Here is a 26,166-nt window from a genome sequence, read left to right on the forward strand (position 1 = left end):
ATTAAACATAGATCTGGTTGCAGGGACTCCATTATGTGGCTGCAGATGAGATTTCAGCGGAGGCCATTGTGAATGCATTAATTGCCAGGCGCGGCGGAACAGCGAGAGAGGGAACGAGGGTTCTGGCTGAGCCAGTGAAATGAGCCTAGGCTCTTCCTGGACGTCCTGAATATGGAACGACTTTTAGAAAGGGAGAGCATCAGCCAAAGGGGGCCCGTGGGGTCATCCCCGTGAGCCAAAATCAGTCCGAGGTCAGAGTTTAATCTTCCAGTCACTCCAGTTTAGAATAAACACCATAATGCTGGTAGCTGCTTTTAGCTGCTCTTGGCTGGAAGACCAGCACAAAAACACAATGCAAGCTGACCAAAGCTGGTTTTAGTTGACAAATGCAAAAAAAAAAAAAAAAAAAAAAGACACCTTAAGGTGGTCAAACAAGCTCTTTTTATTTCTCAATAAAATGGATATATGTCAGTGGATCAATAGATTGTGCGTTTTCAATGAACAGGGTACAACAAAACCGATCTGCAGTCCTAACGGTACATAAGAAACAGTAATTTTAAAAATACAGATTAATACAATCAAATTGTTACAATGTTAACATACGCACGCCTGATTTATGGATAATATCATGTTAAGGATTTCATTCATTCATGCAATTCACTGTATTACATCACTGAGTCTTCGAGGATGGCATTTGAATAAAGCTAAAATTCTAATTAGACTGATTAGCTAAATAGGAACGTACGATAATGCACAATAAGACTCAGGGAAGTGTCCATGTGTTGCTAATATCACATCAAGGCCGTTAACATAAAGAAATATGAGCGAGACTAGTCTCGTGTTTGGTGGCTTTACCGGGTCATAGCTGGTTTAAACACAATAAAAAATAATGATCATTCTCTGTGCTTAACATAGCTGCTCGGACAAGTCATGTTGCCAGGTGAAGCCGGCCATGCTTTCTGCTGCCTAATGAAGAAATCAGTCGCTCCAGAACGTTCTGGAGCGTCGGGCGAAGCCAACACAGATAGGTTCCGTTTACACCACAGGCAAATGGTCCTACGCCGTGCCGCGTTCCCGCGGCACTGTAGTGGAAGGCAAGTGCCTCTCCGGCTAGGATTTCCTGCACCGGAGCAGGGTGACAACTGGGCCGTATCAGTCAATGGCTTTTCATCGCAGCTTTTACTGCGGCGAAACCATAACACCCGGGCCGGTTCCCAGCCAGACGTCTACAGGCAGAAAACGTGCTAATCCCGGTTTATGGCGATACGGCTGGAGACCGGCTGGAGGGGGGGGGGGGGGGGGGGGGGGGGGGGGGGGGGGTAGGAGAGGGCCACGAAGGCTTGCGCGGAGAGGACCGCGGGCACGGCGAATCGCACAATAACAACCGGACTGCGGATACGGCGTTTCGCCTCGCCGCGTCCCTGCAGACGTTTGGAGAGGCCGCGCGAGGCCCTAAGAAAAACGATTGAATATCTCTTTTTTTTTTTTTTTTTTATTATTTAATATAGAAAAACGTAATAATCAGTTATAATCAGTCATGGCGACTCAGCACTTGACACTTGATAAGTACGTTAAAGTGACGTTAGCAAAAGGCCCCAAAATCACACTGTACAACAAATCAACAGATCTTATCTGAAGAGATCTTACGGTACGGTTTGTTATCATTACTGGTAAAAATTGCCATTATTAATCATTTGAAAAGCAGTAAGGTTACGCGAGGCATTAATAATCCCCCCCCCCGTGATGGAGGCGCTCCAAACCCTAATCAAGGCCTAATCTCGACCGGCTCCGTCTCCCGTGTCGCCGGTGGAGACGGTCCTGCGCGATGCTTCAGACAGATGACGGGCAATCACGCCGCAAAAGCACCGAATAATCCGCCCGCCGGACGGGTAATGAATCCCAGACTGGCTGATGCAATTTGGACGAGGGGCCGCGCCGAGCACAAGACGGGTTTCTATTTACCGCACCTATCTGGGCGTGTGGCGGGAGCGGCGGGAGCGGCCCACTCCTAATTTGCCGTGATTTCTGCTTACACCGGCACAAGGCGGGGCGCCCATCCGTCACCGTCAGCGGCGCCACCGGCGCGTTATCCCAAACCGTTTTCGAAGGGGGCGTCGCGCTCATCGCCGCCCCAGAATAATTACGGACAATCCGGCCTTGAGCACCTGAGATCTTCGACTGGAAGGCCGGCCTGCGGTCACCTGACTGAGTTCGGGGGGGGTACTAAATATTCCTCAACCAAGTAACTCCAAGGTAAGAATAATACGCTGCACAGACCCGTCCCTTCCGCCGTATTCCACCGCGGCGACTGTAAAAAGGCCGGCGGGAAACCAGCTTTGGCAGCTATATGGAACAAATTACTGGATTACCTTAAACAACTGCCAGCGTGTAATTTTAACACTTAATAAAGTTTTGGGAACGCTTTAGCCGGAGCGGCCCGGGAGGCCGGCGCTCTCGCTCCCGAACAAATAAACACGGTCATTACCGGAAGTTATGACCTTGGGTGTCCGACAACGCAGATGAATTGGTGGAGGGGCTCGTTCCAGGCCTTGGGGGGGGGAGTATTTATAGGCGCCCGCCATGGTGCCTGCACGTAATCTTTCGTGTTTTGCGGGAAAGTATAAAACCTTCCACGTAATAAATGTGCCAAATCTCCTCATAAGCAAGGGTGTTTTTTAGATATATATTTTTACAAATCCATTCCCATGCAAACTCACCCCATGCGATGGGTAGGAAATCCATCCCAACTCCACTTGACTGGCTTTGGAGTCCAACAGGTTAACTGCGGAGAGAGAGAGAGAGAGAGAGAGAGAGAGAGACAAATGAGCGTCCATGCCTTGTTAGCTTCAATTACCCTCCTGTTCGAGCGTCCGCACCGTCCCGGGCCACCGGCGTATTTTTACAGCTGCGGGGCTCCCAGGACTCCATAAAACCAAACAAACAGCGGCCGGCCCTCCTCGCGCTCGGAGGCGGCTCATCTTCCGTCAGCTGATATCAAAGGCCGGGACGCGGGGAAGGGCCAGAGACGGTACGGAGAGACGCGAAGGGCTCTCGGCGGGAGACCATTAGACCCTCTTTGCGGCCCGGCTGCTGGTAAGACCGAGAGCGGGTGGCGTCTCCCGTGTCAATATCTGTCCCCACCGTCCCTTTGTACGCCTGTTATTCTACTGATAGGCGTCCGCAGCAGTCCCAGGTGGTTTCCATTATCAGGCGCGCATCGTCGGAGGAAAATCCAATATTTTATTGGAACATTTTGTCAGTAAGCCATTTTGTCAGTAAATCTCTTCAAACACAACGCAGTGAAAAAAATTGAAAATATGAGAAAAAAAAAAACAGGAACAGTTCGGGTCGCACGGAAATGGCAAATTAATTCAAATGAAACGCAATTTATTCCTTTTTGGGGGAAAAAAACTGCTGAATTTCACTGAAGTTCATGCAAATAATTCCGCTTTATGCAGAATGAAATTGGAGCGACTGAAGCCACGATCGGTGGCAGTGAGTTGGCGGGCGGACAGTAACGTCACCTGACGTGTGGAGCGCCCAGCACTGCCTGTTGTTCCAAGATACATATTTCATATTTTTCCATTTCTGCAGCATCCATTTCATGAGCATTAATTGCTCAATTTGATACGAGCTGCTGATTAGATTAGAACAAAATCTCACAAGACAAGACAAGGTTTCAGAACCGCTGAACTCTTGTTATTAACATTATTAATCTGGTTTTAATAGTGGGTTTACAAAAACTTGTTTAGTGTTATGGTGACGTTATTACATATTTTCCTATTCATTTTGTCCAATGTATTGGCTCCTCTAAAAATGTTGTTCAGGACACTAACTACAGTAAAGTAATTTTACACAATTTTTTTAGTTAATGAACTGGACATATTCTGATATATTTGGACCAGCGCAACAAGGGTTCGAGTGGAAGTAGTAAAAGAAACTACTGTGTAATTACGACACTTGCTAAGATAACTGCGTTCTAATAAGAGCGCTGCGTTACACGGTGTTAGCAGTGAGCTCATTAAAAGTCGGCCTTAATGGCGCGCTATAAAAGTTTAAAACAAACAGCAGGGGCGGAGACTCGCCCGGCAGGAGGACAGGGGTCCTCGGCCCAGGAGCCGACAGGAAAGGAAAGAAATGTGGAAAGCTGGCCCCGCCCGAGATCCCGCCGAACAGCTGGCCGCCCCCCCCCCCCCCCCCCCCTACACTCGACTGATTCCTATTAGTCCTAATTTGTCAGATAACGGCGGCTCCATCGCCTCCAATGAAAGATTTCTCAACGAGAAAATTCGAATGTCTGCATTGGTGAGGAGAGTCCTCCAGCTGGAAGTTCCTCCTCCTGCATCGGGGGGGAAGGGTGGTGGTGGTCTTAGCCACAGCGCCACCCAGCCGCCCACCGCTCGTCCCACTAAGCGGGGCTGCAAGCGGCCAGCGCAATTACTAATAGCGTCTCTGGGACAGGAAGTAGAAAAGACAAACGGGGGGATCGATGGGGGGAAGAGACACAATAACCAACCTGTCGACCTCGCCCGCGCCCACCACTCACTCACAAACTAGACCGCAGAGTCCGATCCAAACATCAGTGTCGGAAACTCACACAAAGCATATTTTAATAAAGCGATAAAGGATTATTGGCAAATTTAAGATGGAAATCAGTATGGCCGGGTAGAGGATGGAGGGACCGCAGGGCGCACGGGGTGGGACGGGGGAGTGCTTCCCCTCATCCCACGAAATGCACCATGGGCCCTGTCGCACTTGGATCGCTGTAAAAGAACCAGACCCTCCGATACACAATCTGACAATGATAACCTGCCACAAATGTTTATCTGGAATAAGCATGCTGCTATTATCATGTTATAACTATTTATTATTATTATTACTGGCTGTATTAATAGTATTAGAACTGACAGTAGTAGACTAATTGTTTTTTTTTTCTCATTATTTACTTTAAATCATCTGAAAAAAAAACTAAAAATCCATATATTGCACAGATATGCATTTGCATTTATCTTTTAATTCAATAGTGTCAAATAACTTGCTTTTAAGTTTTTTTACATGCAGTCATAGCACCAGACACTATTAGCACACATGGCTACATTTTAGGTTAGACCTGTGCACCCCATAATAGGTTTTATATAATTAAGGCCTGAGATGAAACGAAAGGCCGAGAACACACCCAGCTACACGGTCCACAGTCTGTACCTACAGCGGCATGATGGCAATGAATAATTCAGGCCAGTCTCGCCGGGTCTGAGGTTTCAGCTTCCCCCTGTCCCCTCACCGCTTCGTCCTCCGCCAGCTCCTTCCTCACCCAGCCACCGCCGAGGAGCTGCAGCAGCGGCAGCAGGCAGAAGAAGGGGAGGCCTATTTTTACAAGTGGACCCGTGTGTAAGCACTTTTTTCAACATACCACCCCCCCCTCAAAAAAAAAAAATCACTCAAAAAAAGAAATCAATATTACAAAACGGGACGGGGCGGTCGAGCCCAGCCGGAATCGAGTGGCGGTGACGGGCCGAACCAAGACACCCCACAAACGACCTGGATTAGCAGATTATTTCAATGCCTGAGATTTACACAAGGATTTCACTGCATGGCCCTGACCTTCCTGTACGCTTGCAGCTAAATAGCAAACACACACACGCACACACACACACACACACACGCTCAGTGTACAGAGCTTCTGTAGGGAGTGTGCCGGGAACGGCAGGAAAATGGAAATCCAACTCCCACAAAGTTTGCAAAAGAACTTATTAAATACACGAACTTACACAAACACGGCTAACGGACAGAAAAATTAATTTGCCTCTTTCAACAGATGTATATTTCACTAGGCATGTTGCCCAGGGGACAAAAAGGAAAGAAAAATTCCACATTTTCCGTGTTTTGTTTATTACAGAAGTTAATATAGAAACCAGGAACTTTTCCCGCCACTATTTTTCATCAAAACGGTATTTTAAAATGTATTTTAATCAAGAGATGATTCAAGATATGATCCGATTTCAGCTGCTGTTTATTGCATTGACATTTTTTGGGACGACCTTTGAGGAAAACTTTAACAGAGAATGAAGTAAACTGCACTTTCTTGTTTTTTTACATACACTGAAAAATATAAAGGAACATAACTCTTAATTTATCCAATGCTCATTTACTTTTTTTATTATAATTTTTTTTTAACACAACATAATTTTCATATAAAAATCATTAGAACGTTGTACAATGTTCCTGAGTTGAAAGCAAGGCTTCAAAGCGGAAGCAGTAAATGCTGCAAAAAGTACTGATTTGTATTAATTACATTTTAATGCACTAAAATCGATCTATCTATCTGGACATGTTTGGAGAAATATAACAATAGTTCAATTCCTCTCCTTCTTTTTCATGAACTAGTCCCTTTACAAAAGTAATAAACTTTCTTTAGAAGTTTGTGCTGCTTTGCTGTATCGCGTAGTTTTTTTTTTTTTTTTTTACTTTTTTCTTTATTTATTCGGTACTCCTGTGACGGCAAATTATGAATATTTTGCATAAATGTCCGCTGCCGTGTCGCTGCTGCTAACTCGCTCGGTTCAGTTAAAGCTGAAACGCGAGGAGCTTCTCAAAATACAGAAATGAAAGAATAAAACTAACAGTGCTATAAAACAACTGAACCGCGTAAAAGAAAAGAAAGAAAAGACCGTAAAAAAATAAGTAACGGGGGCAGGTGCACGAACTTTACCCGAACTGTCCGGACGAGGCAAAAAAAAATCGTAATAACTATAAAAAATTATAACTATAAATTTCATTTGATAGATAGATAGATAGATAGATAGATAGATAGATAGATAGATAGATAGATAGATAGATAGATAGATAGTTTTACTCAGGCCTAAGTTGAAGGCACGAGTTAAAGTCTCTCTGCTCTTATTCTCGGCCGTGTATTGTCCATTAAAACATTTATATTTCGAATAATGACGCAGTTCGCGAATCGCGAATCGCGTTGATTAAACCGCCCGCAGTTGCAGATGAGAGTCGGACGGAGTGTCGGACGAATCTGCTCGGTTCGCGCTGAGGATTCACGAGCATCGCAGAGCGGAGTCGACTCCGGCGACTCGACACCGACCCTCGCAGGCCGGGAACCGGGCGCGGTGGGTCCGGCTCCGCCGTCCAGGCCTCCTCGCGGCCCGGCGACACGCCGACTCCTTCCAACGCGGAGCGAGTGATGCAAACGAGCCGCGACACGACACGACGCGCTCCGATTCTACGACAATGAGAAGAATCACTTAATAATTACAACTCCGCTCCGTTCGGTTCGTCCACGCAGGACAGTTCTGTGCGAAAAACTCATTTATTAGCTCCGATCTAAACCAAAAAAATATTCAGAATAATAGCTAAAGTTCAGACGCTGGCTGTGACCGGAGTGGCGGCCTACACTCGGGGTCGAGCGTGTTTTAAGCCGAGGATTTACTATCATTGAAGTGATATTTACATGTTTATTATTTGATCCGTCGGAAATATGAAGGTAAAGTGCCTAATCCGCCAAAAGCAGGTGGTTTTCGTGGTTAATCTGGTCCTAATCCGAACTCGCTGCTCACCCCACGGTGCGAGATTAAAAAGCAGCGAATCGTCCCGATCTTCTGGTTCGACGCTGGCTGCAATTTTTCCATTTTAGAAGACATTTTTTTTTATGGGCTGTTTCGCTAAAATCTCTCAGTTTGCCAAAGTTCAAAGTCTCTTGATCGGATAATAATCATCTCGAGAACAGTTCCCCGAACTTTAATTTATTTAAGTATGTATTTCTATTTTCTTATTAAAGCGCGTTGAATATTACGCCTGAATTCGGGTAAACTTGTGCGTGTGAACGTTGTCCTCCGCGGGGACCGGCGTGTCGCGCAGTCGGTGACCGGGAGCCCGGGGGACCCGGTACCGGTACCGGGAAGGCGGAACTGCTCCATCCCACCACCTTAACTACGCAATAAAAAAAAAAAATAAATAAAACGTCACCTTCGTTGGACGGGTGGATGCTGAGCTCGGCCGGGCTGATGAGGGCGAGGAGGAAGAGGAGGAGGAGGAGGAGGAGGAGGAAGAAGAGGTCCATGGCCGCAGCGGCTGGCGCATAACTCCGCGGAGCGCGCCACTGATGTGAGGGACCCGGTCCCGGCGCGCGTTACCATTCTCGGCTCCGGGGCTGATGTCAAGTTTGACACCGGAGATGAGGAGGAGTCTGCGCGCGCTCCCGCCGCCCGGCGCGCTCCCGCCGCGCCGCGCCGCTTCCGCTGGGTCCTAAACTCCCACCCCGCGACCTGCGACCGGGGCTTCCGCGACCTTACTGTCCCTGTCTGGCTGTCATTGTCAGATATCAGATAATAATAGTCATTCCATCACACACACGTGACACATTTTCCCACAATTCAATGTTTACTTGGACTGTTGTTGTACTTCTGCTAAAACAGCAGGAACATCTGAACACACCTTTTCTAAGGTGGTGGTAGGCTGGTGGGGAAGACACTTGCCTATGAACCAAAAAATAAACCAAAACAGCACAAAGTCACAGGTTCAAACCCAATTTACTACCATTTACTATTTATGTAGGTTGTTTAGGACTTACGATCAGTAGAGACCAGGCAGAAACATGCCTTTATCGGGGCAGTGGTGGCCTAGCGGTTAAGGAAGCGGCCTCGTAATCAGAAGGTTGCCGGTTCGAATCCCGACCCGCCAAGATACCACTGAGGTGCCACTGACCAAAGCACCGTCCCCACACACTTCTCCCCAGGCCCCTGTCATGGCTGCCCACTGCTCACTCAGGGTGATTGGATAAATGCAGAGGACAAATTTCACTGTGTGCACCGTGTGCTGTGCTGCTGTGTATCACATGTGACAATCACTTCACTTTCTTTCTTCTTCCGTTCTCCCGTCTCTGTCACTACTGATTGTAGGTCATAAATGCTGCAAATATGAAATGTAATCAGACCTTAACAATGTTGAAAGTGACAGCACGGTGAAAGAACGAAATGCCCTCTGCTTTTAACCATCACCCATGACAGGCGCCCAGGGAGCAGTGTGTGGGGATGGTGCTTTGCTCAGTGGCATGTTGGCGGATCGGGATTCTTAAACTGAAGTGAAGTGATTGTCACATGTAATACACAGCAGCACAGCACACGATGCACACAGTGAAATTTGTCCTCTGCATTTAACCCATCAACCTGAGTGAGCAGTGGGCAGCCATGACAGGTGCCCGGGAAGCAGTGTGTGGGGACGGTGCTTTACTCAGTTGCACGTTGGCAGATCGGGATTCGAACCAGCAACCTTCATGATTACAGGGGCCACTTCCTTAACAGCTAGGCTCTCACTGCCCCGATGTTACATATATACCCCTGAAGAAGTATATATATGGGCTCAACGACACACAGGGGCCCTGCCGAGGGCCACTTGTGATGTCATAACTGTCAGCAGCTGCCGGGTGGGGTTCGATTCCAGCCTGTGAAGGAATAGTTGGGAAAAGAAAAACGTAAAGAAAAACAGAAAGGCAGATTTGGCCTGGCGGCGCGTTTATATTACTGTCGCCGTAATGCCTGCAATAAGTTTGTTTGCCTACACGCCCGTAATGTGGCTAATAAATGTGGCTGAAAGCTTCTTCAGTCCAGTTCTTATAAACCACGGGTCATAAATGTTTAGGGCAGGAAATATTTTACCCGCTGCATATGACATTTATATCCAAAAGTGGCTGAAAGCCGCAGCCGCCGCTTTTCTCTTCCTTGATAAACTTCACGATTAGCATAATGTTACATAAATACATCTCATGTGTCCATAGCCAGACAGCAATGAGTCAAACATGAATCAGGATCTGTACGAGCTATTAGAAATATGTATGTACGTCCCATGACCATTAGTAAAGATGCAGCATGGGCCTTTTTTTTTTTTGCATTTTTATAATAATTTTTTTTTTTGCTCTGCATGACAGTGCGGTTGCTAAAAAGACAGAACCCAAACAGAACAGGCGAGAGATGATGATGTTTTAGTTGGCCTGCCCGGGTGGAGTGGAGCGTGTGCAGCGCTTAACTGAATTTGAAAAGTCTTGTCAGTCCTGTTCAAGTTTTTCATATATTAAACCAAATCCCCTTACGTTGTATCCTGGGAAAGTGTTTGACGTGCGGAACCTGAACCAATGTGAATCTGAAAAGCATCTTAAATAACCACTTGTGTGCCATTACAGAATGTGCGGAGAATAAAACATAAAACAATGATAGTAAAATAATAATTAGCAAATTTATCTTGAAGCTTATGGTGTACATTCCTTTTTTTTGACAGGATGTGACTGTTTGATGCTTTAAGACACCAGATGGGAGAAAACTCCAGTCCAGACATGCTTCGTTTTATACAGTGCATCGCAGAGTTCTACATGCAACACCCCGTAATGAAAAACTGAGAAGTCACATGTACATAAGTATTCACAACTGAGCTCAGATGCCTCCTGTTTCCCCTGATCATCCTTCAGATGTTTCTGCAGCTTAATTTGAGAAAACAGTAGATTGTACTTGGTTTGGAAAGGCACACACCAGTTCATGTCAGAGCACAAACCAAGCATGAAGTCAAAAGAATCGTCTGTAGACCTTCGAGACGGGATTGTCTCAAACACACATCTGGGGAGGGTTACAGAAAGATTTCTGCTGCTTGGAAAGACACAGTGGCCTCAATCATTCATAAGTGGAATAAGTTCATAAGTGGAAGAAACTGAGTGACCGGGGACAGAAGGGCCTTAGTCAGGGAGGTGACAAAGAACCTGAAGGTCACTCTGTCAGAGCTCCAGAGGTACTCTGTGGATCGAGGAGAATCTTTTAGAAGGACAACCACCAATCAGGCCTGTGTGGTAGAGCGGTCAGACAGAAGCTACTCCTTAGTAAAAGGTACATGGAAGCCAGGAGTTTTCCAAAAGGCACCTGAAGGACTCTCAGGCCATGAGAAAAAAAATTCTCTGGACTTATGAAATAAATATTGAACACTTTGGTGTCAATGCCAGGTGTCACGTTTGGAGGAAACCAGGCACTGATCATCACCAGGCCAATACCATCTCTACAGTGAAGCATGGTGGTGGCAGCATCATGCTGTGGGGATGTTTTTCAGCTGCAGGAATGGGGAGACTAGTCAGGAGAGAGGAGAAGATGACTGCAACAATGCGCAGAGACATCAGGGATGAAAACCTGCTCCAGAGCGATCTTGAACTCAGACTGGGGCGACGGTTCATCTTTCAGCAGGACAAAGACACTAAACACACAGCCAAGATCTCAAAGGAGATGCTTCAGGACAACTCTGTGAATGTCCTCGAGTCCCGGAGTCCAGACTTGAATCTGATTGAACATCTCTGGAGAGATCTTAAAATACACCGACACTTCCCACCCAACCTGCAAAGGTGCTGCAAAAGATGGTGCTGCAAAGATGAATGAGCCAAACTGTCCAAGGATAGATGTGGCAAGTTTAATGGCATCATATTAAAAAAACGTGACGCTGTAATTGCTGCCAAAGGTGCATCAACAAATTATTGAGCAAAGGCTGAGAATACTTTTATAAATGTGATTTCGCAGTTTTCTTATTTTTAATAAATTAATAAAACATCGAGTAAACTTTTGTCATGTGGGGTGTTATGTGAAGAATTCTGAGAAAAAAAGGGAATTTAATACATTTTGGAATAAGGCTGTAACATAAAAAAAACGTGGAAAATGTGATGCGCTGTGAATCCTTTCCGGATGGGCAGTAAATGAGTCTGCAAGCTGGAAATGTCTGCTAATGACGGAATACCCTGATACATGTAGAGAGGAACTTTATCAGCAACAATAAGTCTTGAGTTCCAGTGGATTGATTGTGCTCGCTGTCAGTTTAAAAGCTTCACTGATTATTTGAAAAAATCTTTTTCAATGATCTTAGTCAAATTGAAAACAGTTGAAACAGTAATGAAAACATTGTTATTTCAAACTTTTACAATGACTCGATATTATTCTTTTTATATGTCTTTTTCTATTCAAGCCCATTTCATGTTTTTATTTTTTCATGTTAAATGAATAAGATGTCTGATTGTTTTAATAGTAGTGGATATACAGTACACTGTATATACTGTATATATATATATAGTAGTGTACATACAGTGCAGCTGGTTATGAAGTTGTGGAAGCTGGAAAGCCCTGTTCATCACAAGTTCATCACAAAAATATCTATACATCATGTGCTTCTATAATCCCCACATGGCAGCTCCTATATTTCATACACTAATGAGCTAAATGGCAATGCCAGTTGGAGATGCCAGTGTGAGAAGCTGCTTTGAATTCAGAGTCTCAATTACTTTCACATCTCGGGTGATAATATTCAGAGCAGGACTTTCTCCGACAAACCTGGGCTGGAGCCCAGCGGTCCTAAAGGGACGTTCCCACAACAGACCACTTCTCCATAAGTGTGGCATCAGCCGTTGGCGTTCTACATCAGACTCCCCATCTGAAAGGGCTGGAACGGCGGTGGTGGCGACTGGGCCCAAATTTAACAATCTGTTCAACAAGTAAACATGTCTGCAGTGTGATTTATGGAAGAAAAGCTAAACAAGGAGGGAAAACCATCAAAACTGCCAATTAAAAGGAGGGAAACAACATTTGGTTCCCTTGTTGCCGTTGAGGTTTCGTCTCGAGAAGTGTATTCCCTCACGCCGCCATGTGTGATGCTTATTATAGCGTGTGAACGTTGCATGGAATCTGATAATTCCCATCGCAGCCAGATCAGTCCGATATGAATATATGATTTATACTGAACAATACAGTATGGTATGTGGTATAGTATACTAAAATTAAAAAAATAGAATGACAGGTTGTCGTCTTCCTTCCGCTGATCCCGTTTTTGGGTCGCCACAGATGATCAACTGGTCTGGTTCTCCCTATGAATGACCTGGCCTTTATGCTGGATGCCCTTCTTGATGCCACCCTGCCCATTTGCCTGGGATTGAGACCAAAACCAAAAATTGCAGATATGTCCCCAGTGGCTGGGTTAAAAAAAGGACTGAGAGATATATTAAATAAAATATTTTAGTAAACAAAAACTACATATTAGAAACAAAAGATAAATATTATTTGTGGATGAAAATACTGTATATGATCAACCATATAAATAATAATAAAATAATATTATTCCACCATATGTTCCAAAAGGAGTAAATTGCAGAAAAAGAGATCATTGTCTACAGAGAGTATTTACTACTATTGCACTTCAGAGACCTTCCCAGTTTTGACAGAAGTTCTGTATTGTGGGTGCCAGCCCTGTTTGGATGCCATTCCTCGGCCATCTGCTCTTGGATTATGTCAGACAGAGCAGGGAATGGCACCTCTGCCTAGCCGGCCAAAGGGAACAGTTGCACTGCAGTTCGTCTGCCGTAAATTTACTGGCCCTGAAAGACATCCGTCCGCTTGCGAATGTCACTCCGTCACTCAGAGCGCTCTTTTTGGGGGCGGGTTACATGCAGGGACGGACCCTCCTGCTGTCGTACAATAAGACATGGCTTAAGGTTCGATTTGTATAGCGGCCTTGGCTATGGCAGACCCATTTCCTGTTACTGGGTATGTAAATTGTGTTTTAAAAAGAGCCCGTCTGTGAAAATGGCTGCATTGGAGTCACTCACACGTCGACTGCAAGTAGTTCAGAAATCAGCTTCCATCATCCAAACTCATGAGCTGATTAGGAACCGTGTCCAAGGTGGCATGAACGTGTTATTCATTTACCTTTTAAAATCCCATTCCGGGAGAACTTGCTATATTTTGAACCAACAAAAGTGTTCTAAGTCTGAAATCAGAAATAAAAGTGGGATAAATCTGTGCATTTTAACATGTAATTATTATTATGAGGGTGATATGGGCCTCAGTAACTGCGCCACACAGTAATTAACATGCATGTCATTTTTTATGTCCTGCTGCCCACGTACTTTTGGTTTATTAGCGCCCGTAGATGGCCTGTGCAGTCGGCACTTGTGTTTGCGTCTAGACTGAGAAGCAGTGGGGGGGGGGGGCAGTTCCTTCTGACTGCTTCCGGGGCAAATAACTGGCATGGAGTCACAGGGAAAAACAATGATACTTGCCAGGGGAAAAAATGGAAAAGAAATAGTAAAAACTCCCACTTACAGTTTAATGCTGCGCTGAGCGTTTCAGCAGAAGGGCCAGTTATCTCTGTTATGTCTTTTTCCTGTTTGCACCGGGTCAGGGGAAAGACGAGGACGGGAGTCATTCCGGGCGGGTGGCTCTGCGACACGTACGTTCATTTCAAATGAAGTGGGGGCATTTATTAAGAAAACAGAAAGCCTCCCGGTGCCGGGAGCAGCTTCCACCCCTCATTTGGAGTGCAGTGTAATTGCTCCCGTAATTACAGTTAAAGCCCTGACACACAGCGATTCCTGCAAGCAATCTGGAAATATGCTGACGAGGAGTCGTGGCTTTTTAACCCTCCAAAAAGCACAGCTTTTCAAAGGCCTATTATTTTCTATAGATAATATGTTAATATGTTAGTCTGTTATTTCAACAATTATTTAGCGTTCTTTATTTTTTTTTTTTATACAAAATATATGGCAGAAGTTTTGGTCCACCCTCAACTAAAAGTTACAAGAAGTCACTTAAATTCTTAAAAAAACGAATGTAATTGGCTGGTTGTTGAAGTGTACGTATGTGAAAGCTCATGCACGAGTTTTATCACAGCAGATTCAAAGATCTACCGGGTCCTTTACAGCAATTTTGAGAAATAACTTCCAGAACGTCCAGAACTCCCTTTTTCAAGGGAGTCAGTGTCAGTGGACTGATAGTGAGTGTAGTCTCACTAATAATATAAATTTAATTCAACTTAAATATAGGAAAAAGTGAAATCATGTCAAACTTAAAAATATATTATGTGAAAAAAGATTTCTCACAAGCCCTCAAAAAAAAAAAAAAAATCACAAATGAACAGTCATTCAAATTGAAATTAATTGAAAGCAGTCGGATGTGTGATTACAGGCTGCCAACATGACGGCTTTTGCATTCATCAAAATCAGGCCGTGGGCGAGGGCAACACTGCACGAAGGTGCAAGTGTAGAGGAAATTTTCAATGCACACACACACACAATCAATGTTTCTGTGTGTGTGTGTGTGTTTTTTTCTCCCTCAGAAGACTCGAACTCTAAATATAGCTGGGCATGCTCTGCTCTATTGGAGTCCGGGCCGGATCAGCCCTCAGAAACCTACAAAGCTCAGTTAATTACAACAGTGCGACATCTGCATATTCAAGGGGATCTCTGCTAAAGATGTGGGTTTCAGGGGGTAATTAACTGAATAGAGCGTAATTACAGCTGTCTTCCTGCGCTCCCCAGTCTCGCGGTGACAGGCCCCCTTCTCGCCGTCACAACCACACTGACAGGGACTCATTAATGAGTCCCCTCCTGCTACAGGCCCCTGCGATGAGGACCCAGGTCCACAGCCGAAATCAGGCAAAGTCACGCGGGCTCGGGCCGCCCTGATTATAATCATTCAGAACGGAAGATGCCTGGAAAAAAAAATCGATCGTAATATACAGTAATAATAGTTCATTAAATATTGTATTGCATTAATTAATAAATAATCGCACGGATCATAATAAGCATGTAAATATAGACTATAGCATGAAAATATTTTTAAATATATATATATATATATATATATATATACATGTGTGTGTGTGTGTGTGTGTGTGTAGTTAAAGATGTTCCTTTCATTTACACTTGAAGAGTGACTCGAAGGAACTGTCTCCTAATCCTGTGTTCAATGCTGCCTGAGTGTGGAATTGCGTATTTGTTGTTTTCGTGTTAGGGTCTCTCGACACCCCGGATTTGAACTCCCTCCTGAAACGCGGGCGTTCTGCAAAAAAAGAAAAAAATCCAAGGCCGACTCTATCTAGTCCGAGTTGCGGGCCTTTCGACGGAGAGAAGATTACCAGCATTTATCTTCATTACCGTATTAGCTTACTGCCCCCTCGTTGTAACCCGTGGGAGGCCTGGGTAATTGCTCTGTTACCCTCCGAATAAGCAGACAAAGTGATGCAACAGAGCCACGGTGGTCCAGAGGTTCACCTGGCCTCCTCGCGGCTCGGTGGCATTCGGGATGGGCACAACTGAGAGGGGAAAAAATAAAAAAATTCATCCATCAGACCTATTGATCAGAGCATATCCTGCCAAGAAGAGCTGCCTGACGCAGTGCATACTTTCTGCATTATACAACTTGTATGTAAATCATATACAGTACATAATGTGCTTTTAGATCCTTACTGGATTAAGAGTGTGTCCAATGTTTGGGGGTTTAAGGTTCTTTACCCATATAAAGAGAAATTGAGACGTAAAAGTTAATGTCTTCTGCAACAAGCACCAGACAGATTGTCTAATTTACTAATTAACTCCGTGGTTATGAAGTTATAACTGAATAGAATTAAGGCATGATGGTATGTACGTATAAAACAGCGAAAGAATCTGTTTACCAGGTTCTGTGTATGGGGGAAGAAGAGTCACAAGACATTTTCTGAAAACATATCTCCACAGAGAAAATTGCGAGTAACAAGGCCGTTCTGTAATGCGCTGAGGTCAGGCCCTGCATTCTTTGAATAGAGATCTTATTAAGCAGGCAGCCGGAGTGTCGGCTCACATAGCATTTAATTAGGCAGCCGATCGCAGGAAGAAAAAGAAAATATGAAGAACCGTGATGCACAACCCGCTGTTCTACAGCCTCATATGTCCACTTCAGTTTATGAAAAAAATTATTTTGTTACTGCAGATTTTGGAAAATCGCTGAGCAGAACATTATGGCGACCAGATTCAAACAGACCAAACATGTGACAAGACGTATGGGGACAACGCATGTGAGAAAACCTAAAACTTGCTATGTCACCAGCTTTGTCCTCTATTTTAAAGCACAGAACAACAGTTATAACACAAACAGACAACGACTCGCCATTTCGAAGATATTGCGGCGATCATCAGAACGGAAAACAGCCAAACTGGACAAGCAGTAAATGAATGCATTTATTTTCATTCAGTCTATGTAAAAATCCAATGAAAATTTGTGATGGTGATGATTAATTTGTGCTAAAACAGTAAGGAATGATGACAGATTATGAACCTGTCACCATGTGTCTGAAAAGGAGTGAAACATATAATGTTATCTTTTTCGCTCAAAAGTTTTAATCAAAACCATCTTGACATCAACCAGTGCCAGACACTGCCTTCAGATGGCATGTTGTATAAATTGAGGTGGGGGTAGGTCCTTCAAATCCATTTTCTTATACGGGCAAGTATTTGTGTGAAAAATTGTTTCTCGTCATTCCCATAATTTATTTATTTATTTATTCTATTTATTTTTTTCAGAACGCGGCTGTTGTTATTTTTTCAAAGCATCTTTCCCAACCCTGGTCACCACTGGACAGCGTGAGAAATCCCAGCCGGGGCTGCACAGAGTCCGCAGTGAGTGCCGGAGGTATGTGTGTGGGTGTGTGGCTGCAGGGCGGGGCCTTAGAGTGAGGAAATCGTGGTGAGGAACAACAGGCCTGGCTCCCCTTAAGACAAGTGTGAAGGCATGGCACACTTCCTCAGCTCGGTCTTATACACACACACACACACACACACACACACGCACACACACACACTACTGCACACGTAATTATACAGTAGTAAATGTAGAACGTGTGTCATGAATATGTCAGCTATTTGCACAAACGCATGCACACTGTACACATAAATATATAGTCATAATGAATACATACTGAAAAGAAATCATGTTTGACTAAAAATTATAAGTTACATTGGTATTTGCAAATGTAACTTATACAAACACACACACACACACACACACACACACACACACAACATAATAACATAAAACAAATGTTACTTTAGGTCTCAGATGAATTTTTATTTCTTGTCCAGTCCTGCAAATGTTGTATTTTTGTATGCTAAATTATAATTTTTTTGACTAGCAAACAATAACAAACTTTATTATACGTATGTAATTCTCCCAGTCAGGGTCACAGCATCCCAGAACAGAGGGTGCAGGGCAGGGTGCTAACATCACTGCGAATTGTTCTATGAGAAATCAATTTTTTAAATGAAACACTATATTTATGTCTGTAATTTATAAATGTATATAACAATTTAACACAGAAATTATATCTTGGTTTCCCACAACCTATAATATTGATATCAGGTGTCACTTTCGGCAGTATGAAATGATTGTTGCTGTTACTGAGCCAAATTTGACACTTGAACCAAGCTTTAAAATACTTTAACTGTATACATGATGTAACTGTAACTGTATACATAATGAATGTACTTACTGTTTTTCATTAAACTACATTTTAATTTAAATATTAAGAAATCGACCCACAAAATAAATGTGTCAGGTCTTATGTAACGTAATAGGGACATATGGTGCCCCACATCATACACACATGCAGACACACATTCTTTCAAACGAATGCACTCTACAGTTCGACATACATGCACGGCTGGACGGAACACATGCAGTCTGCACGCATGCGGTACGCCCCGGCTAATTTCTCAGACTCTCACTCTTCCCATCCAATCAGTTGGGCATGTCATGCAACATAAAGCCCCAAAGCTCCACATTGGGGGGTTTCTCTCCTGACAGAATTAAAAGTTGCAGAATTACAGTAAAGAAAGTCCCTGCGTGGCGTGACTTATACTCTCTTGTCCCAGGGCATGCTGGGATGCACGGAAGGTAAATGATGCATGGGTAATGCTCGCTGGCCAGTCAGAATGAATGAAGCGAAAACCTGGGTGCGCCGCCATGTCTGGCTCGGGATGTGGATGCCTCCTACTCCTCGTTTTTTTGCCAAACCGCCCAGCCTGGCGTCGGCCGAGACGGAGGGTCTGGAAGATTCTGTGTGTTGTGCAGCCAGTGTCCATTTTGAAGCAAATACTGTGCCAGCCACAGACGGGCAGCATCATCCGTCACCCTGTTCATTTAAAAACCTACAGTGTTTCGTCCGATGAGGAAATAAAACCGTTTGTCTGAAATTCAGCATGTGCCGCCAACGTGGATTTATAAAGTGAAAACGCTGAACCCTTCGAAGCTGTCCAGCTGGTACTGAGAGCAAAGGTAGTTTTACACTAATGTGGAATTTGGTGGTCATATTAAGTTCAAGTGAGGCAAACTAACACTGTCGGGTGCATTCACCAATCGAAGCGTATGGCCAAGGCTGAGACAAAAACAGAAGACAGAATAACTTCTAGTGCATTTTTGTATTAATTGTTTATTAAGCTGATCGTTTTGCATAGAAGATAAAGATAATGAAAAACCTAATAAGTAAAAGTCAAATTTAAAACTTAAAAGAACTATTGTGGTCGTATTATTCACTGTAAACCATTATTAGTAGAGTCACACTCAACAGTTCAGTGCCAGTCATTTGTAGTAAAATGATTTATTATAATTAACTGATTATTTTTTAATATTAGCCATGATCAACGGGCCATAACTTTTTTTGCACATGATTATTCATCAGCACAAGATTAGGAGCATCAGGACAGGTCAAATCCACAATGAAATTTTTTCAAAATTCTAAATTGGTGGCTAAATTGGCCTTAAGACGACTCTAAATCACACATTAAGACTAAAAAACACATTTATTTGGTGCCAGGGTAGTGATAATTTGTGTAAATGGCAATTATAAGACCTTATAAACACCTTTTTTCAGTGGTTTGTAATGCATAGTAAATCTACAGAATATAACTAAAAGCACGAATAATTCAAACACACCTGATATTTCGTACATGGGGACATGTCCAAAATCCAGTGGGGATTCTCTGTGTCATGCATGACCCCAATGGGCCATGAAGCCTCAAAGACATCAACCACCCTTTATCATGAACCCCGCCCAGACTGTGGCAACCGCCGCAATACTCACAACCAGCACACCAGAGACGAACAGCGGGGCAGGAAATGAAAGCGTCACACCATCACACTGGCAGATTTACCGCCAGATTGCCTGTCAGTATGCAGGCCCACGGTTTACCATTACCTTTCCTCCCAGTTGTTTCGCCGATCCTTGTTTACGGATGAGTGCGGCGCCGCCTCCTGCGACCGTCCTGACACGCGAACCATGAAAACGACTGTGCGGAGGTATGATTTATGTCTCGTCGCCGCGGAACACATGTAGGTCCTCAGGATTAATCAGGAATGACAGTTCTACACAATGCATTTTCTCCTTTTTTGTTTTTTTGTCTGCACACATGCGGAATACGTTACCAGCGGCCAACGCGTTTCCGAATGGCCGGTGCTAGCACAACGCTTCTCACTCCGCGCTCCATGGCGGTTAATACTCTCCGGATGCCCAAGGTAGATGCACTGTCCCACAATTCAGAGTAGGACATGTGATGGCACAGAAAGCCCCATTTCATTGCACTCTTAACTTTGCTAGTTACACAAAGGATCTGGGTTTGCTGGGATTTATTTAATTTTTTTCGTGGTGGTGGGTATGGTGTTCCGAAGAGCTATTGCCAGGCCAGGGACCAAGAGAAGGGCAAGGGCATTTTATCACAAACCTCCCATTATACGGCTCTGATGTCCCTCAACAGCAAATCGCAGACATAACTCAGAGCAGGGCTCCCCTGCTCCGTTCTGGACGCGTTTTTGACAGATGCGGAGGCCCCGGTGTGGCCGTCGCGGAGCGCGGTGGCTTAACCGCGTCTCGGTGGCCTTGTTAGTCATTCGTAAGTCCTGCTGCAAGGGACGGCTTATCATCGTCGTCAGGAAATGAACTGCCCCAGCCAATGTGTAGGTAAGGGGGATGGTTATGTTGGTAAAGCCTCCACAAATCACCCGGCAAGATAGCGGGCATTTCGGGGATATATAACGGCCCATATCAGTACATAACAGCTTAGACCAGAAAACACAGAGGTAGAGGTGGTATTCGTCCTGATTTTCTTGTCGCTTTTGGATAAAAGCATCTGCTACATAGTCAAAATGTAATGTAATATTAGGAAGCAACTGAATGATAAAAAGCAAATTTGCCGAAAGCATTATCTGGTAGAAAAGTATGCTTTAGCTGTGCATTCAAGGCTTTTTCACTTTATTCTGTCAAATAATTGATATTGTTCAATACAAAAAAGGCGGCAAAGCAACCTCTTGTCTGGACAAAAAAAAAAAAGAACGCATGCGAAAAAAGGCATGAATTTATGCAAGAAATACATAATTTTTTTTTTTTTCAAAATGACAATAATAATACAGACCGTCAGCTAACACGGCATAATTCATGCAAAAAAAGAAGACCAATTCTAGTTTCACCACAGTGTTTTTAAGAGGTGCCACTGCCGAATGATTAAAAAAAGACCTGTGCCCTATGTCCACTAATTAATCTACAAGCAAGAGCAAGGAAGCAGGAAAATTGCAGCTGATCTCTCCTGCCCTCATATTACAGCAATTTCGTAAACGCTACCAGCTACTCCTGTCCAAAACAACACGGTTTTCGAGACCTGGCAAATTAGACCTGAATCATATTTTATTATCTGTGACGCACGTTTGGCACCCAAATCTGCACTGTTAAATTTTCATTTGCAATACATGTCTCATTAAATATCGTACATTTGGGAAATCTGAAACTTGCATTAGACCAAACCCACCATTATAATATTTTTTTTTGTTTAATTTTTTTAACCAACCAAGTTAAAACCGACCTATTAACCAACCAGGAGCTACTATAAATAAAAAATAAATAAAATAATAACGTTTTTTCATACCTTTGGACGATTAGCAGGTCCTATGAGAATGGGGTGTCAGTCATATCGAACCTGTTAAGTGTTAAATTGGACATGAAGTGAGAGAGTTTGGTGCTGCAGAGACGAGCAAGGACCTCCTGAGCCTGGGTCGTTAGGCAGGGTCATTAGTGGGGCGGCCTACATGTTTTCATTCGCCAGTGAACTGTGGGAGGTCAATTGCTTCTAAATTGCTCACCAATGCTGGGAAAACATCGAACAAATAATTAGTTCACTCTCTCAGTCCAGCCGATTAACTTTGTTGTAAGGATCACTCAAACGGCCAAGCTACCAATATTGCAATTAGTCCAATATGTGCAGTGAATGGGTGATGCCCCGGAGGCATCGCGGCCTTCTTTGCAGCCACGCCGCCACGGCCCCGGACCACAATGGGGCTCCTTCTTTCAACTGTGCGCAGAGCAGGTGGAGGAAGAGAACTCTTCCCTTCCAAATTAAATCCAAAGTGAAGTTGTACATCAAGACGCATGAGGATTACTGCCAGTTTGTCTCTGAACTGTACCTCTCGATGATGAAGAGTTCGAGAAATAGGTCTTGATTGGTCCGTGATGAATTGAGAAAAATGTTCGTTAACAATGCGAACTTTCCCTAAAATGATTTTGCTTTTTGTTGCTTTCTGCTTGAGCAGTAAGCAAATCTCCCTGCAGTGCAGCAAACAGAAATACAAGAAACTGTCATTAACAAAGAAATGTCTTGAGCATTTAATAAAAGATATATATCAATGTAATAAAAATTCCATTGATGTGGGCTAAATACGAGCGATATTTGGTTTCTGTACACAAAATAGGCAGCGCTGTAATGCTGCCTATTTTAAGAAGTAGTCATGTGACTGCTCACCTAACATTTAGAAGAAAAGAAAAGGCACTCGAGTGCCACGGGTATATTTTTGATTCTATTTTAAATTGAGTGTCTATTATTCATGTTCCCAGAATGAAGATAATTAACTTGAACATTTCAGGAGCAGGACATATTTCACACCCCACCAACGGTGGAGGGGACCGCTGTGACAGCACCAGGGCCTCATCTTGTGCAAAGCGTACCCATGTTTGTCCACAGGGTCGAAGGAACGGCGTTTGCTTCACATTAGAAACTCGAACGCATGGATACGACAACAGTGAAAGTGACTTTAGATGAAGTCGGTTCCAACAGGCTTAACGCGAGGAACCGCACTGCAGTTGGAGGAACAGCCGTTGCTATTGTTTTTGGAACCCACGACTTGTTCGGCATGTTCCCAAAACTGAGCGCTAATAGCATCCAGGAGCCCTCTGAGTGATCCCGCTGAGGTCGCCCTCACACACCGTGTTGTGTAGAACTCAGCAGCCTTAAAGGCAAAGGCCTTGTGACATTTCTGGTTGCCATCTCTCCATCTTTTGCACTTGTTTAGTCAAATGGTTCCATTAATCTTTACATTTTGCAAACTGAAATATCGAAATACATAAAACTTTTGCACACAAAGGTTCACACACTTTTATGATGCTGTTCAGATTTTTTTTATTATTTCATTTTTGTTCAAATTCACAATAGAAATGGAGATAATTAATGGAAACTGGTCATTTCAGAATTGTGTTTCGATAATACAGCTCGAGTTTGCACCCAGGGAGAACATTTAAAGATGATAAAAAGACTAACTGCCGAGCTGAAGAGAAGAGCAGCTGATGGGGCTGGAGAAGGGACGATGGGACAGGACAAGCAAGGGTAGAACATCAGATACTAGAGGATGGGCCAGACGGGAGGACGAGGGGAGACAGGCAGTAAATGTATGCTAGTTGGGGTCATGGCACATGTCACAATGGATTACTGGTCAATTTCTACAAAACGTCACAGTTGCCCCCGACGCCTCCCCCTCGCTTCCAAACATATGAGTTAATTCTGAGCCTGAATCCAGCCCTTAAGCTAGATTATTATTCAGCGCTCGGTGGTGACCTCCCCACATGAGGTCCGTTAAGGAGCGATAGCGGCGCAATTACAATCGAAATGGAGCCCGGGATGGAGGAGGAGCACATTAGCGCGATGCGGCGCCCAGTTTGTGCTTCGAGGCGGGGGCCGATATTTATAAACCCACGGGCGGAGTGCTCTCAGCTGTGAAGGGTGACACTGCCGAGGAGGGAAGGACCTGGCTGGTCCTCTCCGCATCCACCTCGATCGCTCAAAACGCCACACCCATCCCCATTCCTCACCCCGCCGCCATCCCTTCACCTGACTCCCCGCTGTCATTAACCCCTCCCCACCTCCTGTTCACACTCTCTCTCTCTCTCTCTCTCTCTATCTCCTCTATCGCTCCGCATAATTTCCACCGCCCCGTCCCCCCACCCCCGTCTGCCAGCTCTGTGCATCTCCACCCGATCGTAATTAAAGCCAGAAGTGCTCGAGGAGGCAGGGCCATTTCCTGTCCTACACTTCCCAACATGTGTTTGCACTGGGACGTCCATCTCTGCTTTCCTTTGCCCCCTCCACCCAAATTCTGAAAAAAAAAAAAAAAAAAAAAAAAGCAGAGGTAGGTAAATAATACATGGCCATGCCGAAGCTGGAACGGAACACAAAGACGGGGCTTTGGATAACACAAAGAAAACCGAGGCAGTGCTGGAATTTACCACGCCAGCTACGCAGAACAGCAGTATCATGTGAGGCGCTTGTAAATTATTCATGCATTTGAACTATTTCATATGTGAACACGCCGTTACACAACCTGCTCCTCTTTTGTTTTTCACAGGGATGAAAACCATCGCCCACCTCCCCCAAGACGAGAGCACGGCAACGCAGACGTGCCCCATTGTTCTCCCCATTTCTTCTGTCAGCAAAATGGAGTCAAATATTGAGAAGCCCAAAAATGCATTATGCAAATCTCCTTTGTCTGTTTGTCGAGACAAACACGGTTATCTAATACAGACCACGGTCGCTGGAAGCTAAAGACTGATTGAGAGTGACCATCAGCAACTGCATGCGCAAACACACGCAGAGGCTATCTCACCGAGCAGGAACCACCACAGTTGTGTCCTTATCAAAGGTCGCGACCTCGGACGCAGCCCCTCTGAGATTGTGGGCTCCTTTGGGAGGATCTCCCCCTCCTCACCCATCGTCACCTTCATGCTCCTGGAGAAACAAACATGGCACTGGGATGACCCAACTTCCCCCCAGGACAGTTCTGGCTCAGCAGGGATGCCAGGAAAGCATGGGCCCGGCCTGATACCACGGCCGGAGCGACCAGATGACCTTGGGATTTAAACTCCCCCCCCGAGGCTTGAAATCTCCTCGACACATCTCACTAGCCTGAGTTTACCCCCGAGCTGAAGCTCTTTTATACTTTTATGCCGTTCTTGAACAAGGTGACTTCTTGATGAAGACCATATCGGCCATGTGAGAAAAGGTCTGTGGATGTATGATGTGGATGTGGATGTTTGTAGACTACCTTGTGTGAGCATTCTTTATTTCTCTAACTATTGTGCTTTTCCTTCAACCAATGACCAATGATGAGACCAATCTAAGCCTTTATTTATGGAATTAAAACCAAATTTACTTGAATTTACTTAATCTGAATGTGTACATAAGTCCCACATCATCAGAATATGGCCAATTAATTGTTACTCTATAAAGATAATATTTAATTCACGTAAGATTTAATACCAATTTAATACCAATTTATTGTGCAATTCCAACACAATTTTGTCACTTTTAGAGTATGAGATTTGTAATGTCAACTTGATTGTATTTCAACTTGTGAAAGTCTTATTTTTATAAGTTATTTCAATAATTTTATGAAGAGACAGAGAATTTAACCAAGCATCTTACAACCATGGGTTTTTAATGGTTGCCCAGGTAACAAGGCTGGTGCTCAAAACAATCACAGCATCACCGACCCATTCTTTACATTTCAACCATTTTCCATTTCCGGTGTTGGGCAAACATGATTAAATTTATTTCAGGTTTTCAATTCAGTCACTTCCAGTCAATGTGAAAGACTCTAGTATATTCAACGCTCTTGATAATCAACTGAAATGCACTTGACTAAATCATGTCTACAAAAGCAACATATTTTAAATGTGGGGCTCCACCCCTCACGACACGCCCTTCTTCCCCTGAATATTAGGGTTTATGTCTGTGTCTGGCCCCAACTCCCCGGTAGTCCTCATCCTGTGGCATGGAGTGTCCCCTGTGTCTGATGTCGTTCTCCAAAGAACCGGTTTGTGCTTAATGTGAGTGTGTGTTGAATCTGTACCATACAGGACCGTGTCTAAACCCTGGTCCTGGTCCTGGACCCACTTTGCTGCCGGTGAGCCGGGAGCGCTCATACGCTGAGACGAGACGTTGAACACGCGATTTTGCACCAGCAGACCGCACAAACATGCTGCTCGGCAAAACCACCCGGGACCCTCTTATTTCAACAAGGCTGGATTGGTTGAACC

General features: G+C 44.3%; 1 protein-coding gene across 3 annotated transcripts in view; it reads right to left on the minus strand.

The window, feature by feature from the left end:
- The window catches only part of epha3 (eph receptor A3), a 76,517-nt gene extending 68,312 nt beyond the window's left edge, over positions 1 to 8,205 (minus strand). For all 3 annotated transcript variants that reach the window (XM_028990299.1, XM_028990298.1, XM_028990302.1), the window contains exons 1-2: positions 7,975 to 8,205; positions 2,718 to 2,782 (exon numbers count right to left, since the gene is read on the minus strand). In XM_028990299.1, the coding sequence (XP_028846132.1) occupies positions 2,718 to 2,782; positions 7,975 to 8,068 (159 nt within the window). In that variant the 5' untranslated portion in view covers positions 8,069 to 8,205. The remainder of the gene's footprint in view (positions 1 to 2,717; positions 2,783 to 7,974) is intronic.
- Positions 8,206 to 26,166: the final 17,961 nt, after the last annotated feature.

The sequence above is a fragment of the Denticeps clupeoides genome, chromosome 9 (assembly GCF_900700375.1).
Source record: "Denticeps clupeoides chromosome 9, fDenClu1.1, whole genome shotgun sequence".
Taxonomy (NCBI): domain Eukaryota; kingdom Metazoa; phylum Chordata; class Actinopteri; order Clupeiformes; family Denticipitidae; genus Denticeps; species Denticeps clupeoides.